The 20,275-nt window shown below is 36.8% G+C and overlaps 1 protein-coding gene across 1 annotated transcript in view; it reads right to left on the bottom strand.

Annotated features, from left to right (window-relative positions):
- Positions 1 to 2,686: 2,686 nt before the first annotated feature.
- The window catches only part of cplx2 (complexin 2), a 45,324-nt gene continuing 27,735 nt past the window's right edge, over positions 2,687 to 20,275 (bottom strand). The window contains exons 2-4 of the mRNA XM_015379777.1: positions 19,643 to 19,805; positions 12,386 to 12,561; positions 2,687 to 7,552 (exon numbers count right to left, since the gene is read on the bottom strand). Of these exons, the coding sequence (XP_015235263.1) occupies positions 7,358 to 7,552; positions 12,386 to 12,561; positions 19,643 to 19,673 (402 nt within the window). The 5' untranslated portion in view covers positions 19,674 to 19,805 and the 3' untranslated portion in view covers positions 2,687 to 7,357. The remainder of the gene's footprint in view (positions 7,553 to 12,385; positions 12,562 to 19,642; positions 19,806 to 20,275) is intronic.

Here is a 20,275-nt window from a genome sequence, read left to right as displayed (position 1 = left end):
TATCTGTAATTATGTGATTGGTGTGATGATGGTGCCACTGTTTGGGAGCCTCAAATCTGTCAGTGAGCCCCAGGGCAACTGTGGCTACAATGTAACTTGCCACCATCAGTGTCTGAGTGCGTGTGTGAATGACTGAATGTAGTGAAAAGGGCTTTAGTCAAGTCCTCTGACTTGAAAAAGCGCTATATAAGTACAGGCCATTTACCATTTAAACTATTTCTACTGATTCTGTCAGTCCCGCCTTTGAAATTGAACTACTGACTCTTCCACAGCCAGGCTTTTTGCTGTGTATGGAAGCCAATCTGGAAGCCCCCCTTCGATTTCAGACACGTAGCTGTGATCCTTGGTAGATGGATGACAATCTCAGTAGGCTATTATTTAATAAGATTGGAGACAGTAAAAGTCCAGCAAAGCTGTTCTAGTCCTTCACACAATACCAAAGAAGCCATATGTAGTATGCATTATCAATCATGGCAAATGGTATGCTATAGGCCCTTCAATTAACATTTCAGAAAATTACGTTTGGACAAATGCAGAGCAAATTCAAGGAAATACTTTGAGTCTCAAGAAGAATATAAGATTTTTACAAACCTTGTTTTTTTTTTTTATTTCTTTGCATTTAGTTTTCCAAAAGAGTGATTCAGTTACATTGATGATGCAGTTTACAGTGATTGGGCTCCACATTGATTACATAACATGCATTTAAGAAAAAGAAAAAACATAATATACTCTTATTGTACATTCTTAACCTCTGCACCATGTTCAACCTGAATAAGAAACCAAAGTAAAACAAAGAAAGGTAAGTCAAAAACAATCATATTCAGGAATTTCATTTTAGATTGGGCTCGTATCACCAGTGGGAGGTTCTAAAAAACTGTTCATGTGTTGTTTTTCACCATGATGTTCATATGGCAAAAGTAAAAAGGTGGTTTGCAGATGCCACAAAAGCTATGAGTAAAACTCTAACATATCCTAGTGCAAATGCCAGCAAAGACAGTCACCCAAGAGCTCATCAAGAGGTCTCCTTCATTTAGCAGAGCGTAAATATGGTGTTAACTGAGCATGTTCATCATCTACTGGCAGGATTCAGCTGAAGAAATAGATAGAAATGGGACAAATGTTTCAACATCCACAATAAAAGTCCAACCTCATCTGGTAATTTTTCACTCTGCTAAATATTTTCCAACTTAGTTGCTTGATTACAATTTTGGGATTTTTTAAACTTGTTTCTGGGGCAACACACTTTGATGTATCAGCCTTTCTGGTTCTATTTTCCTGCTAATAATGTCATAAACATTTAGGATTTTTTTTATATGAATGTCAGACGGTAATCAATGTATCTGTGATGCCTTTTCCATCATAAGCAATACATTTTTCTCTCAGTCCCTCTAATCTACATCTATCACGTTAAAACACAAATGTTTCATGTAAAGTAAATGTTTTAACCATAAAAGAAAACTGTATTTTTTTGTAAAAGCTATATTAATGTTCTCATATATCTTACATACCAGGCTGAATTTGGGACAAGTAAACATGCAACAGAAAAGCAGCACTAACCTTAGATAAACATGATGTGATAATAGCCCTTGTCAAAGGCAGTTCACATGCAGTGACGCCTTTAGATGAGTCCCAACAAGAGACTGGTTTACATACAGGCAATGTATGGCTGTTATTTCCACAAAGGGCCAATGATAAAACAGTAGTTCAGAGTCTCTTTTAATCCCAGCTTCCGTTCTTATGCTTTTTAAAGGTTTTCTATTGTAAGGGGGCTTGTTTGAATGTGATAATATCAGGGGATCACCATCCGGCCTACCAGTAAAAAGAATTAAAGGGAAAAGAAATTTTGTGAGAAAGAGAGAAAAGGAGAGTTTTATTATTAATGATAGTTTAATTAAGCCCAGAGTCCCACAGTGCCCATTTTATTGGTATATATAATAAATATAGGTGTAATGTGTCTGTTGACAAGGTATTTACACCCGATTTTAGTAACAACCCTGAGTAATTAAGTGGGATGAAATATATATTCCCCTATCAATGCAAATGATCCATTATCTGATTCAATCCAAACTATTGGCCCATATAAATGTTATTCATGACAAATATATTGTATTAAGAATAAAAGAAAATTACATTCTGAAGACTTTCTCTACCTTAATGTAAAAGAGATAACAGTGACTTAAGATCTATTTCTTCCAGTGAGCACCGACGCAGCCAAAATACGGAAGTAAAAGGAAACATCCTCATTTCATCAAAAGTATTCCTTGCAAGACTTCTAACAGGGAAAGAAACGAATGATAAAAAGCACCAATGACTGTTCAGAAGAGAGATTTAGACAGATCAATATCAGGAATTGTTTTCAATGGCCTTTGTGTAAACTGAATATACACAAGTTAAATGGAAATATGCTGAATGTTGTTTAAAGTTTACTTGGAAACATTTGTAAAAACATGGGACAGAGTATTCTTGCCAGACGGGATTACAAATTCACTATTTGAATATTGTTGTTACACACATAATGCTTAGGAGGAAGATTATGAAACACCAGAAAAGCACATCTTTTGTACTTTATACTGTGGGAATTTCTTTCTAATCCAGGCAATGTCTTAAATCTGTCTCTACCAACAAAGGCTTAAGTATTAATCAATATTCAGTATGTCTATCTATTTAAAACATAAAACAACATTCTTGCTCTACAGAGGAATTACTTTGGACTATATTCTGCATGTATATTTCTGGGGTTGTTACCAAAATATGATGTTAATTTCATGTCAACATATCTGTTGTTCAATTTATATTTCTAAGTAACTTGGCTGTGCTAAAATAGAAATCTTTTCTCAATGGGTTGTCTTACCAAAAGGAGACGTGAGAATTTGGATAAAACAGTGTTTGCGGTTATAAAAATAAAGATAAACTCTACCGCTATATAAAATTTATCAAAAGAAAACGTTTTACTCACACATCCTAATTTTGTCTCTTAACTAGATGTTGGTTGGCTCAAAATAACATTCTGGTCTCATCATCTGTATAACTACAGGGCTTAGGAGTTCTGTCTTTGAGCCAGTTTACCAGGATAATTATGACAACATATGTGCACTTCAACATTTCCATTTAAAAGGTGCTAAAGCTAAGTCCTTCAGAATTGGTAAAATGACCTAAGTTGTCTGCATTAGATCATTTGTAAAAACTATTTTCATGACCAAAACAAACAAAATGTTTAAACTTGATTTCTTTTTGAATTTGATAACAAATAAGCAATGCTTGTGTAAATCTTCAAACTGACAATTTTGCATTTACACAACAAACCCGAAATATCTATAGAAAACCCTAACCCTATCCCATTGTGTAATACAGATGGCAGAACCATCTAGAAGCCTGTTAATCTACTTCTAAACCTTTCTGAACGCTGGTTTTACAGACTTGCAACTAAGTAGAAAAGTTTGTAACTTTACTTGCACTTTGTTATTCCATTGATTTGAGTTTGATAATTGACACAATTTAACTGTTTTTGAGGGCATCACACTTAGTACAGAGCAGCCCTGGAATCTTCAGACAGAAGCCAAAATATTATGCTTTTATGATCTTTTTTCAAAGCTACTTGTGGTCTGGAGATACAAAGAGCTCCCTTGAATATGCTAACATCTAGTGCCCGACATTCCCTAAAGTGGCTGGCTGAGAAAAGGCTGCATGCATTCAACAACTGGTAGCATAACGCCAACCTAAAGGAAGTGTATTTTCATATAATTCTACACTGTTTGACCACACAAGTGTTGCTTTTAGGCATTGTCTGATGTGAATATAACACTTTGCAATGAATATTTCCACTGTGGTTATATTGCTCTGTACTTACACCATGCCTGTGAAAGACTACCCCTGTGTTGCTTCTTCTATGGTTAGTGCCATTTGTATTAATGGGAATATGCAGGACTGACTTAAATGACTCACAGGGTCTGACGCTGTTTGTGCGGCAAGAAAGGTTGGGCATGCAAGATGTGAAAGTGATTTATTTTATAGATTAGCACTGTGTATCAGTGTATAATCCTTTCTAGAAGTATTTGTGAGTGACAGCTTTCAGGGTTCATTCCCCACACTGCTGATAACTACGGCAGCGGCTATTTCCGAAATGTTTCAGTAGAATATATTAGAATATTGCAGATTTGCAGTGCTTTGAGTTTAATGTAACCTGAAGTTTAACCACAAAAATCGTTCCTTTTTCAAAAGATGCGCTAACATTACTAGCTAATGATACGTTTAGCTGTTACCGCAGCTCCAAATCCAGTTAAGCACAAAATTATTCATAAACCTAGCAGATTTAAGTTTAAAATCACATTGTATAGCATTTTTAGAGAGGCCAAACCAGAGTCCTGACTTGATTCTGGGAATCTGTGGCGTGAACAATAGATCAGGGTGATGGCAAGGAGGCTTGAATCTCAAAGACAAATCATTAAAACACCAGTGGAAACATGCAAACAGCAGGTCAGCAGTTGTAAGCATGATTTGACTGTTGGAATGGCAATAATTTGGTGAAAATAATCTCACAACTGCATCTTTTAGTTAAGTATATTTATATAGATATAAAATATTTGCATAAAATTGTACCGTATTCTTTTTACATTGTTCTGTTATCTTTAAAGAATTGTTTGTCTTTTCTTATTTGAAACAAACTTCTTGGTCAGGTATAAATAATAACAAATTTAAATCTGCGAGCGGTATAAATAATTGTAGGCCAATAATGGCTGGAAAATGGAGACAGTAAGTTCATGTTATTCTTATACTATTTTATATTGTTAGTAATAATTTAATGTTTTGGTCCCAAAATCCGAAAATGGTGCTTTTTAAATAGGAAACTTGTTGGTTTCCATTATTTTATTAGGCTCAGTGCTTGAAGCCATGTATAGCAGTCTATCAGGTCCATAAGTCAAACTTGTGGCAGTGTAAATGTAGAAAATTGGTGCTTAAGCAACCAGTTTAGTACTAGAAATGTTTTTTTTTTTAAATATATTTTCTTACCAAAAGAAAAACAAAATAAGAAAAACAGGCAGTATTTTTCTGAAACTACATAAATTGTTTCCCTCTTCCCCCATCCTTAGAGTGACCTACCATCCAAGAAAAACTAACCATGAAGTCTCTACTCATTTACTCAAACAGCAAAGTACATGAAAGCTTCCTCGAGCCCAAGATAAAACAGATTTTTCTGTATCCGTGCAGATTCTGTTGCCTGGAGACTTTTACAGAAACAGCAACTCAAGATTGAATACACACGTGTTTGTGTCTGACATTTGGTGTATTCTTATCTCTACCAAACACTTGCATGCTCAATATATAAAAGGAATGTGTTGAGTATCTTTTTTTTCCTTTTTACATGGCACAACTTGAAGACCACATCAGCTTCTTCCTGTGCACATTTTAGCTCAAAGACACCTTTACAGTTTAAACAAAGACTACGTGAATCAACAACATGGTCTCGCATCACAGACATGTAGAAAGACACACATACATAAACCAAACACACTTACAATTCACATTTAACACAGAGACACTTCTGACAATGGATTCTCTTTTTCTATATATTTTTTTCTGTTGTTTATGTTTAGTATACAAGGTAGTGAAGTAATGGAGATTTACAAAGTATGGAAATACCTTATGTCTAATTTTACAACAGAAAATAAACATTAGAAAGCTTCAATGTTATACTGATACTTTTTAAATCATTTTTAGTTATTGCAGTCTAAAGAATATGGCTTTTTCTAGTGAAAAGTCCTATCTGAACTAGAAAATGAGAAAATTAAGAAACTGGTTTTATAGTGTGCAGCTTCATCATTAGTCCTAGTGATCTCTGACATTATTAAATTGTGGAGCAATTTTCTACTTCCACATCCCCACAACTTGTTTAGAAATGACTGACATGCTTTGTTTCCCCTATGAATGTACACATATTCAGTTACTTTTACTAAATAGAGATTGTTGCGGATTACATTACATCTACTCAAATACATTATTATAATATCTCTATGGACTAAGAGATTCAGGAATGTAAAGTAGTAATAGTTCTTTAGGCAGTGACAGCTCACACACCCGTCCTCCTCCAACTTGGCCTAAACTTTTATTTTCTATGCAGTACAGCAGATTTTTTCACCAGCAAGCCAAGAAAATTTAGTTCCTGTACGCAAACTGGTGGTGCCTAAAGAAATAGAGGTATCTCACCAGGATTTCTTTGGTCTTAATGTCAAGGAGATGCAGTCAAGTAAAAAAAAAAAAAAGAAAAACTCAGATTGCGATGAAATAATTTCTTTTTTTAACATTAACATAAGAAACATTATCCCAGAGGATTACCTGATACCTATATTCTATATGCATTAAAATTCAGGATGAAAAAATTATAAACTATGAATTAGTAATTTGAATTAGATAATTTATTTTTAGCCAGTGGTGGACTGTTTGATTGTCTAACTGGATCAGACTGCTAAAATCATAATAACTTTGTTTTTATTTCTTTTCATATATAAACCAAAACAAAATTACTAAAAGGGTTGCAGAACATCTGCTTAAACATCTTAATATCTCCTGGTCGAATGCCCTAGTTTTCAGGCTGCTTAAGATGTAGAATTTAGTAGTTTTGTAAACTCTGTGGCAGTCTAAATAGCTGTTGGGAATGTGTTTGTAAAATAAAACAGTCTATTTTCCTGGTCTTCCTGAACGCTTCTGTGTGAAAAATAGTGCTATTGTAAAACAAAATAGATAATTTCAAGACCGTCCTTGAACAGCAATACTTAACTCAAAAATGAAACCCTCACTTACTACTTCCACTGCTTTAGGAGACAATATGAAGGCACATGTCCTAAATACTTTTCTAATGTAGTAAATGTCATTGAAATAAGACGTTCGGGTTTGCAGATGTAGGAAACATTCTCTATAATGACTGAAGCTTGCTGGAAAACATGGTGACATAGCTCTTTGAAAAGGTGTAATGCGGAATGTTGTCCTCCATTATAGGAATGTGACAAACACTTCAGTCTAAATCAATGTAAAATAAAAAAAATAAAAACATGCACTCGCTGGCAGTTTAAAATATGATGCAGCAAAACCAAAATCCAATCAACGCAGCCGTTAAGGAGTAGAAAAGAATAAAATGTCTCTACAAAGGCAGTGTGTAGCCTCTAAAAGTTTGAGAATCCCCCCCTCCCAGATCTATTTTGCTCCCGACAAATTCTGCAACCCAAACATCTACAATAAAACCATCTGAGTCTATACTAAAGGTTCCCGACACAAAGATCCCTGCTTCCCCATTTGCCCTGCAGCCTGACCCAGGCCGGAACGGACCCTGAACTCAGGGTTCGTTTGATACTCCTTGTTCTTCCATTTACTTCTTGAACATGTCCTGCAGAGGTCCGGGCAGATACTTGAGGACTGTGTCAAGGATGCTCTCCTCATCCTCTTCATCGTCTCCACAGCCTCTTGGGATTGCCTTCTTTGGGCGTGTCAGCGAACCCTCACAGGCCTGCTCCATGGCGGCTTTCTCCTCCGCCTCTTTTTCTTCCTTCTTTTTTAAGCCGTACTTAAAGGTAAAAAAAAAAACAGGTGATAAGAAAAGAAAGACAGAAGGTTATTGAAGGAGAGCAATTTGTGCACTCAGTTTAAAAAATGCTCAAATCAAAGACTACAAGTGGGCAGTAAATAACATTCTATCTTTATGTTGAATTCAGATGTAAGGAGCAGAAAAACCTGCTGCATTTAAAATCAAGATGAAATTTACAGATATAGATTTTAGCATATTCAACTAAACTACATTGGTGTGAAAAATGTATTTCCCCTTGTATAGATTTTATTTGTTTTTGCTTGGTCACTCTAAATGTGTACACAAATAAAAGAAAATGTCAATATGAGACAAAGACAACCTGAACAAAAACAAAAGGCAGTTTTAGGATAGTGATTTACTCTGCAAGAGGAAAAAATCTTTTCAAATCGACTTGGTCCTATGTAAAGAATTGTTTGCCTTTATTTTCAGATCTTGAGTTAAATTTGATTATCCACTTTTTTGGTTCAGCTGTACTATTAATGGCTGAGCCATATCACTGCCAAACCTGGTGATATAAATTTGAGCTCACCAGACAAGATGTGTTGAAAGTTCTGAAAAAGTGTTGGAGAAAAAAAATAAGCAAAATAAAAAGAAATTGACATCTATCAGTCTGGAAAGGGAATGGCAAATCTATTTAGACTTTATAGCAAAAATCAGTGCGGGCCATTATCTACAAAAGAAGAAAAATGGAAAAGTTGTTAACCTTTCCAGAAAAGGTTGGCCAACCAAAGTTACCCTGAGAGCGGACCACTAACTAAAACACAGCAACCAAGAACATCTAAGGTACTACAGGCTTACTAGCTCTGTTTTCACGATTTAACAAAATGGAAGAGACTTGGCAAAAATGGCATTCATGGGGGAGTTAAAAGTCAAGGATAGGGTATATTAACAGATTTTGCATTTAAATCTTAAATGCAAAATATTAATATATATATATATATACTGTTTTCTTACAATTACTGCTCTAAGTGGGTCACTTTGGCAGCTAAATGGCAAATTTTACAGTCTTTATACTCCAGTTTACGATTAATCAATTACTAAATTAGTTGACGATTATTTTAATAATCGATTAATCACAATTATTCCGATTAATTGTTTCACCCCTAATTAACAGTAAACAGCAATTTCATGAAGTAATAGTAGTAAGTGGTGGATTTAAGGACAGTGTGATATGCATTTTTTCTTATCTTGGTTATATGAAAATATTTGTAGGAGTTTATATAAGACTTGATTTAAAATTGGACCATCAATCTTTTTAAACACAGCCCTAGTGTTCACAGGTAAGCACATTAGTCCATAAGGTATTTCATTTAATATCAAATAACAGAAATTTGCTTAAATGCAGAACAGATTAGTATATTTTTAAGTCACAACTAACCCTTTTCACATCAGTCTTGAGCCAAGCTCAAAGTAAAGAAATTAAGTCTAAAATGATTTCCAAAGAAAATGCAAATCTCAAGTTGAATCCTAAAAAAAAAATCATATTTTTCAGGCTAAAGCAAGTAATTTGATCAAATATGTATCTTGATCAGAGTCATGATAATTCAAGATCTATAAAATATGATTTTTTTAAATCCGAACAACCACAGAGAACTTTACTTGGAAAATTAGTGCTGATGTTGCTTTTTAAAGGAAATATTAGGCAAAATAATTAAAACATCCACTAATTTCAGCAAATATTTGTCATGATCTGGCCTGTTTGCTTCTCCTTAATTAGTAATTCCTTTCACCTGTCGTTTCCCCCCCCCTGCCTCAATTATAATTTATTCCTCACACCTGTTTCCTCCTGGTTATATTCAGTTCAGCCTGAGCATTCAGTGCCAGATCATTATTTGTCTTTCTGTTAGCCTCTCTGTTATTTTTATTTCATGGTTCTTGTCCTGGATCCTGGGGCCACTGGAATGAGGGTTTTTGTGTCTGTATCGTCTCCTGATCGTTCACTGTTCGTCCCCCGCTGAGTCCTCTGGGTTTTTAGCTCTATATGTGGGGAGGTTCAGTTTTTATCCAAGTAAGCCTGGCTCCAGGGAGGAGACCAGTTTGCATCAAGTTCTGGTTCCACGTCCTGTCTCAGCTACCCTCTGCCACTGAGTCTGCCCGTCTGCACCTGATCCTGTCTGCCACCTAGTCACGCTTTCGGACCCTGTCAGACTCTGAACCCGCCTGGGAGCTTGTGGATGCCTGGAAGCCTGGATCCTGCCACCCGTTCTGTTCCTGTCTGTTCTGGATCCCTGACCAGGATCGGCTTCCAGCATGACCTCTGGGACTGCAGCACTTGGGGACATTCTTGGTCTGGACTGTTAAACCAGAGTGTCTGAGATTGGGCGGTGCACCCAAAACTGGGGTAAACAACTGATATGGATCAGGTGTAGATAGAAATTATTAGAAGGGAGCCAAGGGGAAAGGAAACTGGTATAGGGGGGTGGGGTACAGCGAGTAACACACACAAAAAAACAGTGCCAGAAAACAACTACAAAGATATAAAATTACAGAGAAACTAAAAATAAACCACTGACACTGGAAAATGATAAATAGAAAAAAAAGACATACATGTATGACACCTAACAAATTACCAATGATTATTATTCTTTAATTCAAAAATGGGAATTCAACCAGGTCCACATTTCCAGGTCAATTAACTTAAACTTTAATATTAGCTTACTGCAAGCATTGCTTTAGTAAGATATTAAGTAAAAAAATAAATACGAAGAATGTGTTTCTGCTGGGTAAAACACTTTCTATTATGACCTCTGGGAAGACTTTACATGTTGATGTTTTTCAAGACAATACCTGCATCTTAGGAGCAGCACTGGCAGCCTGTGCATAATGTCAATACAGCCAGTGGTAATGCTGACATCACTGTCACCAGGGATGCCTCTGTCTCCTTTTTAAAAAATCTTGCTGAAAGTACCTTAAAGATGCATAGTTACATTTAATGCCAATTCAAAAAAGACCAAACACTATTTGATCTTGTTAAAATAAGATTAAATACACCAAGAAATAGTGACAGTGGGTGTTTGGTCTTTTTTGAGCCTAAAAAGAATTCCAGCGCTGAGGACCATCAGCAGACATAAATAGAAGTGACGCCATCTTCTGGCAATATAGTGGAAAACCACAAAGACAGTTGGTGACAATTGAGACAATTAAAGACCAGCTGAAATTATTTGGATAAATGATCTACAGCAACTCTAAGGCTGTGTCGAAACATTGGCCCTTACGCCTTTAAAGGGCACTATATAGTGGTTACGCCTATTTTAAATGAGTGTCCGAACGTCTAGTAGACGAAAAAGTAGTGGACTCGAAATTTCCCACAATGCACCTTAAAAAATTATTTATGTTTAGGTATTTATGCACAAATAATGATCATCTATGGTCACTAGATGAGCAGATATGTCCCAGATTGCTTTGCGGGAGCTCTCCTCGCAAAGCGTCATGGGATTTGTTGTGACAGCTTTGGCTTCCAGTTCAGTGAACATTAACTTTCATACTCTACTCTGAGCATTGTTTGAGTTTTCTCCCTTTTGGAATTAAATATTTTCTTGCAATTGTTTCACACTGGATCTTGCACATTTTGCCATTATTTTATACTTTCCTAAGAGGGGCTAAAATGAGCATAAAGAAAGTGCAAATACAAATAACAAATAATACATCAGCAAATGCAGCAATCTTTTAGAAAAACTTTATGTGCAACTAGAGTAAGCTACTGACACGGCAATATCAAAATATCAATGACTAGAAAGACCAAGTCAAGTCAAGTCCAACAACCTTTTTCCTCAAGTCGAGTAAAAAGTAATTAAATTTGTGAAATGGGTCTGACAACATTCTAATTCCTACTTCCCAGTTTCTGGTATTTGCTTATTTCATTTTTCTTTGGAATTAAATTTGTTGAACAATCAGAAAAATTTAAATGTCACAATAAATCAAAGAATGTATAGGTCCACATACATTTTCCCATCACACAAGCATAATTTTCTTTTAAAGACAGGAGTACATAAGAAATCACAACCCATTTCAATAATCTATTATGAGAATAGCTGAATAGGAAGCCTCAGTGTCTTATTAGGCTCTAATGGCTAAACAAACCCCTCTTAATGTCTTAAATACACATTTTTGAAAAATCTGTTGAATGGAGAAAAAATTTTATATTTTCAAGGATTTACCAATTCAGCTGCAGAGTACAAACATCTAGCATTTCTGATAATAAAGTAAGAAACTGGTCTTTAATAGATGAGAGTATTTGAAGTATTTTCGGCAGTAATGAGCATTTTCCTGTTTGAGTTATTTTTGATAAAATACGCAGAAGCCTGGAGCCTTTTAAAATTAGCCGTGAAATTGGGACGCAGCAACAAAGGGGAAAAATAAGGCTCAAACAAAGCCTTTAAGAAATAGCTGTCCTAGATTAGATCCAATATTTGTCCTTGATGTTTTTTTTCATAGTCATAGTTTCACACATACAATGGAAATGAGTGAAAGAGCAGTAAAGCTTAAACCACGACTGCTTTAAAAGTTTGTAAGGAGGTGTAACTGAAAGGGGACTACATACAAAACTTGAACTTTTTTTGTGTTTTCTGTAATAAAATGTCACTGCTCATATATTAGTTGAGCCCTTGTGCTAAATCCAACAGCGGAACTTTAAAATGTTGTCCTACTGGCATAAAGATGCAGTAAGTCAATCATGGAGGCTTTCTACTGTCCTTAAAAAAATCCCAAAGTAAACATCATTGATCAGTCAGCAATAAATAACATTAACATCATTCTAAATATATATCTGATCATCTATCATTAAATGTGTTTAAATAATCTGTAAATGTTTACCTTGTCCCTGATGGTCTGCCGTACTTTTTCCCTTTCTGCCTCCATGCGAGCATGTTTGGCCTTCCTCTCCTCCTCCTGTTGCCTTAGCGCCTCTTGTCGCTCCTCTTCCTTCTTAGCTGCATCCGGATCTTTCTCCTCCTCCCCACCGAGCATCTTACCCATGTCCTTGGTGGCCCCTGGACCCAGATCAGACAAACACACATGATTAAGCAATCAATCAGGAAAATGTTGTAAAATGCATTTGGCATAGATTATAGATTATGCTTCAAAGTATAACTTTAAGTCAGGAGTATAAATGTGCAATATTTAATATCTAAAATCCATTGTCTATGTACTGAGAGTTATGCAGTGAGTGGATGAACTGCAGATCCTTAAGATGTCCAAGAAAACAAGAAAGAGGAGGAAGAGCCAGCTGGAAAGGCTTCAGAGAACAAAGGAGGCTGGGGAAGATACATTCTTCCGTCCGGTGTCGGCCATCTGTCCCTCCTACCTGTGCGTCCGCATTCTACTTCACTTTATATAGCAGATATGTAATGAAATGCGAACAGTTTTTGTGCAAACCGCAGCAGTTTGCAATACATAAATTGAAAGGTAAATAGTGAAACATAAAAAGGCTTACATTCTTTAAAATGTTGCCTAAAATAAATCCTCCCGCAGTCTATGGTTGTAAAAAAAAAAAAAGATTTAATATTTCAGCAAAGCTAAAATGTCCAGTCCTTTTGTCTTTAGCTCAGACCAGACACTTCTGATGCTGTCTCTTGTTTAACAAAAGGAATGCCACAGCTGAAACCCATGTTTTGCAGACGTCTTGGCATGGTGGGCCTTAAACCACTGACTCCAGCTGCAGACCAATCTGTGTGACCACCCCACACATATTTCAAAATGGTTCTTATATGACAGTAATCTCCAGGGTGTGGTCATCCCTTTTGTCTGTACACTGTTTTCTACCAGATTTCCCTTCCTCTCATCTCTCGATTAATGTGTTTAGACACAAAGCTCTGTGTGTGGCACCAGGTGTATTTAATATTGAACCTTTTCACATCCATAAAGCATGTTTTTAATATAAAAGTGTAGGCTGACCATCAAGCGGATTAAAATTCCGTGAAAAAAGGCACCACCCCATCCTTTGTTTTAAGGCTTTTCTCTGCATCTGTTCTTTAAAGCAGCTAACATCTTCATCCGTGATAACAGACGCTCTGCAGACATCAAAGCTTCTCCCTCCAACATATCAATAATGCTGTTGTGACCTCAGTCTGATCAATAGTAAATACAGGACCACCTTAGAGTGTATGAATTATGGATTGTCCAGCAGAGAGAAAACTTCATCTGAGTATTGATCTTCCTCACAGCTTTATTAGGCCAGAACCTGAAAACAGATTTACTGTGTTTCACAGCTGAGATTGTTAATTTAAAGAAAAGCAATAAGAGTTGAGATGCATCAGAGAAAAAAATCAATCTTATGGAATAAGTATTCATATTGAAAATCAACTAGACAGGAGTCTGTCCTTAGATCATGACACATGCCGCTCAAACCACTCACTGCTTATTTTTGCAAGACTTTATGCAGGATGTTCAGTTTCCACTTGATATTGTTCTATGCTTTGGTTGATGCCAGAAGATGACACGTAAAGCATGAACTGAATGACCTGATAATATTGCCCCGCTCTCTAGGACATGAGACGTTCTTGGTCAGAGCTGAATTAGATTTGTAAAGCATCTTTTGATCAAGGTAACATTAATGCTGATATACTTTTAAAACTCACCTAAAGGAAAAATATTTACACCACAGGTGGAAAACAGTATATTTCAGATAGCTGCTTTTGTTCTTGGGAGTCAGTGATTCAGACCATGCAGTGCGCAGCATTATTCCTGGGAGTGTTGGGGAGTCTAGGCTTAGTGGTTAGAGCACTGCATTTGTGCTATGTGCAAGTAACCGGTTCAATCCCCACAGCTGGCACTCTGGGTCCCTGAGCAAGACCCTTAACCCCACACTGCTCTCCAAGGTGCAGCACAATGGCAACCAACTGTTCCCCAAGGGGATTGGTTAAATGCACAGTATTAATTCCTCCATCGTGAGATCAATAAAGTTAAATTTCTATTATACATCACAAGGATCCTGAGGAATAAGACGTTAATAGAGACATATAGCTTTACCTCCCAGTACCATGACAGGGGCATATCAGCCATACCAGCTGCCAAGCACAGAGATAATGTGTTGGGCTTGTTTTGTGGCATTGGAGAAGGTTACTCCTCTTTACACCACAGTATTTCAGAGATAAACGTAAGGTCAGCGTTATAACAGCTGAGGTTAAGTCCAAACCAGTTCCTTAATCGAAAACTGACCAAAAAAGTAACATAAAATAATTTTCAAGAAAAAAAAAATCCAAAGTGTTGTAGTGGTCCAATAAAAGTCCAGAGTTATTGCTGCTAAAGATATTAAATTAATGTCTGCGAAATGACAGCACTTAGTGGCAGTAATTATTCCTCTTTCTCAAACCTCTTCCTGTGCTTTTTATCATAACTAGGGGTTATCTATGAGAAGTGGTCAAATACTCAAACCGAGGCCTCATAAGGACTCACAGGAGAAGCAGCAGAACAATTTGGAGTACACTTTTCTGTGCATGCATCAAATCTGGCTTCAAACGCACCCTCTGGGGTTGGTGAGGTGAGGGAAGGCAGGTCCTGTTGTTCAGCAGCAGACCCATGCGGAGGCCCTAATGGCCCTGCAGCGCAGTGTGGTGGCAGCAAACCTGAGGTCTACAAATTAGCACACAGTTGGTGGGAGGAACGGGCAGCAAAATGTTCCATTGGACTCACTGGGGAGTCGGGTTAAGGTCAGACTGCCTGATGGGGTTCCTCAACGTGTTAAAACACTCAAATATATGACGGTATGTTTGCAAACACTTACATATCAGCTCAAGGAGGAAATCTCTATGACTTCATTAATTTTCTTCCATATTAAAGAACAGACATATGAAAAATATTTAATCTAAAAGAAGCTATGTCAGTATTCAAAAGATAAAAACACTGCAACCAATATCTAGTAGATGGTAGAACACAGAAAAAACGAATCTTAAATAAGTATCCCTGTGTGTATTTCAATAATGGAAAAGCCCTTTGCATCAAAATCTAAATTTGATTTGATTTACTAAAAAATTATGAATTTTACTGAAACCTATAAAAGTAGCACATAGAGGGCAAAGGTGCTCAATGGAAGCTCCAGGCTAAAAGTAATCCAGACAGAAATACTTGACATGTCAGATTTAGGATTAGTAATATAACTGAAGAGGATGTAGTCTGACCACTTGGTCCATCTAACTTTCACGCAAGCTCTTTATCCATCATATATTCCTTTATCCTTCTCTTTGTCCTTTGCTGATCTACATCTTGCATCTTTAGTTTTTTTTTTCTTATGCTCCTCACTTTAATAAAACTAAACTACACCTTGACCTGAGTAAGTCAGAAGAGGTAATAAATTAGAGGGCACATCAGTCAGAAAACCCGGAAGAGGCCGTGGATGATTTAATGGAGCTGAAGTTTAACCTTCTAGCTGAAGAGAGGTCATCCCTCTGCATGCAACTCTTAACATGCAGTCTGTGCTGTATTGGAGAGCAGAGATCAAAGTACTTTTATACGTTGGATTGGCCCAGTCAAAGTCCAGATCCGAATCAAGTATCTGTCCAATCATGTATCACTGGTTAGATGTGGAACAATGGTACACACAGACCAAAAAGACCAGCAGCTGCATAAAAATCCACAGCTATAATGTGTCTTAGGGGTTTCTGCAATACGCTTCCTATAGACAGGAAGAACCTCCTGCAGCTGTTTGTCCTACCGTAGATCAGGTGAGGCCTCTGACTGCAGACACTCTCTTGTTGTTGGACAGGCTGATTAAGAGGATGCTCAGGGTCCTTACTCATTTTATGAAGAATTTCTCATTGCAATCATAGTAAAAAGTCTTTTAACAGCATATTGACCCAAAGGGCTTATATGCTTATATGCATGCAACAGTTAAACATGTATACTAATAAAAATGTAAAAAAAAAAAAACCATAAATAATTTCCTTCTAAATCACATTTTCAGGTTAAACAACAGTGATTACGTACTACAATAAATAATAGCAAAGAAAGTTTGAAAGCAAGGGGTGCAAGAAGAAAGTTGATATCAGGGAGATGAGGCGTGCACAGCTGACTCCTCCTCCAGCCCATCAGATGGATGGCCGTGCTTCAGGGGTGGAAGGGTTTGAAAAATTGAGCTAATTTAAATAATAGATCACCTCCATCTACAAATTACACCCTCATAAGTCAGAGAGAAGGCTAAAGCCCCGCATAATTCATCAGCTGGCATGATCCTGTTTGTTTGGTAGCACTAACACCTGTCCGATCCTCACACAGAAACCTCACACATACTAAAGTGCTGCTGAGCAACACAAACTGGTGGGGTCTTTGGGAGCCTTTGATTAAACTGGCTTTCAGCTGCAGGTTATCTCTGTATCCTCGCCTGCTCATCTTTCTCACTCCTGCACAGGAAATGAAACAGAAGGCTGGACCCTGCCTGGTCCGGACCATCTAATTCTGATCCTACAGAGATTATCTCTCCCTCATCTCTCTGTTCAACTACTTTATGAGAAAGGACGGGAACCTCACAGCTCTGGTTTCCTGAAAGAAGAAGAAAAACAGGCTGACAGCATCACAGACACCAGAGATGTTGCTTTCAAATTTCCTTAAAAATAAACCGTAACTAGCCGTAACTAACCGTGGTCACTGCAAAACTACATTGAAATTCCCATTGAAGGAGTACTGGCTTTGCTACTATAATTTATTTAATATCGAGTATATACATTAATATAAACCCAGCTGAGTGTCAGGGAAGTGGTAGCCACCCAGTTCAAAGAGAAGGGTCAGCAGCCATTAACAGACTCTCAGTGGGAGGCAAATTATGACCTTTTAACTTGGTATGGATGGAAGGTTGTATGGAGGCGGGTGACAGAGGCAATTAAAATGCAGAAATTGAAGGAGGAAGAGTGTGGATCTGCTGCATGAAGGGACAGGAAGGAAGATCAGCACCAGGGAGGAGGTTTGATGACAAGAAATGACAAGAAAAGGAAGAACCAATGGAAAGAAAAAGCTTGAGATAAAAAGGAACACAGCTTACAGAAAGAACTGAGAATTAGAAGGAGCAATGTTTAAAAAGTAGGAAGGACGTACTGCTCAGGGTGTACGTTTTAAAGGTTAGGGACTGATTACCGGTATACGACTTTGTTTCTGTGTTCTGCATTAAGAAACCTGTTTCCTGCTTTTAACGTTCCTCTCTGTTCTTTTAACATTTTTCGGGTCCAGGGACTAAAAATAAACAGTAGAAACATGTTATGCACAGCAACAATGGACAAGAAATAAAGTTTAAATGTGTCCAATTTTGTCTTTCTCTTTTTAATACTTAAGTAAAAATAGAGCAGTTGACTAATATAGTTTACATGAACTCAGTATGAACACTTTTCTAATTTGAATAATAAGAAAGATAAAACAGAAAACACAAATTATGACCTGTTTATATATCTAATATAAATGCGACACCAATTACATCATCCCCTTGGTAAGCCCATTTATTTAATCTTTAAAGGCACTGAATCACACTCAGAGATCAAATATATTTACTTTAAAATCCCATTTATACTTTATTTAAACTGCAGGAATTCCTATCCTTTCTGATCCTTTGGACACAGTATTGTTATTCTTACCAAATTACTCAAAGTCCTGTTTAAGAAAAGAATTTTGTACTATTTCTAATATCAAAAGGTTCTGCCAAAGACAGACCAGATATATTTTCTCAACTTTTTCCACCATCCATGCAAATGTAATTTAATGTAAAACATGCAAAAACCTGTTAAGTTAAACTCTAAGGAAATATATAATGGTGCAAAAACCTGGTTATATAGGTGTGCCCACCTTTAACTTACGGCTTTATTGATGCTTCTTTAGATGGAGGTACAATTGAGATCACACTATCGATTATAATACATTTAATTAGTCTGAAACAACATTGAGGTATCCAAGGTGAATTTTCTTGTCTTTCCCGATTTGTAGCCATAATGTGCGGCAAAAATATGAAGATATCTTATTGTATATGGATATTAGTAAAAAGTAGAGTGCAAAAAAGGTATTAGTTCGAGAAAGAATGACATCTGCAAGACTTTATGTAAAGTGTCACAATGTAAAGACAAGACAACAAAATCCTGAAACTAAACATCAGCTAAGTTAGCTCAATCAGCAGTTAGAGAACAACAGATGAATTAAAGTGAAAATAAAAGAGGATCCGGGAAAAAAAATATTAAGTGGCGCGATGAAGTGAATAAAGCTCAGATGAACAGATTGGATAAAGGAGAAGTAAAGAAGAAAGGACAGCAGGACATGAGCAGTGAGGAGGATAAATGAAGGAGAGCTTGGCTGATAGAGGAGGATGAAGGGCAAGCTGAGCTGTAAAGGAATAAATCTCATTTCATTGTGGCTTGGTGGTCATTGAACTGATGAAACTAGATGAGGGGGATGATTTAAAGAGGCATGACCTCTGGGGCTTGGGGGCCCTTGACTTACAAGGAGATTCACACTGACATCTTTATGTTGTTCTCAGTGAATAGGTCTAACTGTAGGAGACAAGGAGGCCAGAGGGTTTGGAGGAGAAGCAAGAGGAAGATTGTGGAACTATAGAGGAAGAGCTACTGTCTGGAAAGTTTTATGATGTTCATGTGTCACAGAGGTTATTGAATCAAACATTTAACATGTGAGGACTGGTTGTAGTCAGTGGCTTCATTAATATGATGTTTTCCGTTGGAAGCGATGATGAAGGATGAAAACAGAGGAACAAAAAGGAGGGGCACCTTTGGTCCAGGGTTAGACAAATAATTTAAATTGAATTAGTTTTGCAGCTTATGTCAGGTTTTTCATATGTTAATTTGGATTTTAACAACAATGCAGGGAAGAGTGAAGATGTGTTTCTAGCCAGAGCCTCAGTTAATTTCCCAAATCATTTGTTTCTCCAGCATCCCTCATTTTATTTAAAATAATTATATGAACAGTAAGACTATCAATAATACGCTACTGCATGTTCAGGAGTGATAAATACATTAATGTTACAACGTTATCAACATAACGCAGAATTTTTAATGGAGTCAGCAGGAGGTTTTCTTGATCTTAAGCAATAATTTTCAGGCTAGAAATGTTCAGAGGAGCAGAACATGGATGCTGTAGCAGAGTACTTACCACCCAAAGCTTGCTTCATTACAAAATCCATGGTTTCTTCTGCCTGATAGAGTCGCTGCTCTCAAAGCCAAAGAACACTGACTATGTAACAACCGAACCTGAAGGCGTCTTGTCCCAGTGGTCCTCTATTTCCTCTTTTTCTGTTGTAATGTCAAACAACTCTCTGCAAGACAAGAAAATAATCGAAGGACATGATGAAATAATGCAAATGGAATTTACCCACATTACATAAACTTTAAACACTGCCTCTATAGGGGTCATGTAAAAGGATCACTGAAAAAAGACTCATAGCTCCCCAAACTCACCGAGTATTGGACACATAATGAGATCTTTATTACATTATTTCCCTCTGTGGCAGAAATCCTATTCAGGGAAGAGCTTGGATCAATACTGAGAACTCTATCTGTGCTTGAACAAACAGATCAGTCATCACTGCCTGCCAGCAAATATTTCATGTAGAATTAACACTTTGATTACAAACGATTCATCACGACCACCCAGCTTGTAAGAGCAAAATAGTGCATATGCATTAAAACGCACATAAACACACATAAGACACAATAAAACTCAGTTTCTGATAACAAAGTAATACAAACACACACACACATATACATATATATATATATATATATA

This window comes from Cyprinodon variegatus, unplaced genomic scaffold (assembly GCF_000732505.1).
Source record: "Cyprinodon variegatus isolate N-32 unplaced genomic scaffold, C_variegatus-1.0 Scaffold10, whole genome shotgun sequence".
In the NCBI taxonomy this organism is placed as follows: Eukaryota; Metazoa; Chordata; class Actinopteri; order Cyprinodontiformes; family Cyprinodontidae; genus Cyprinodon; species Cyprinodon variegatus.
This window is presented reverse-complemented; position numbering and strand designations above follow the sequence as displayed.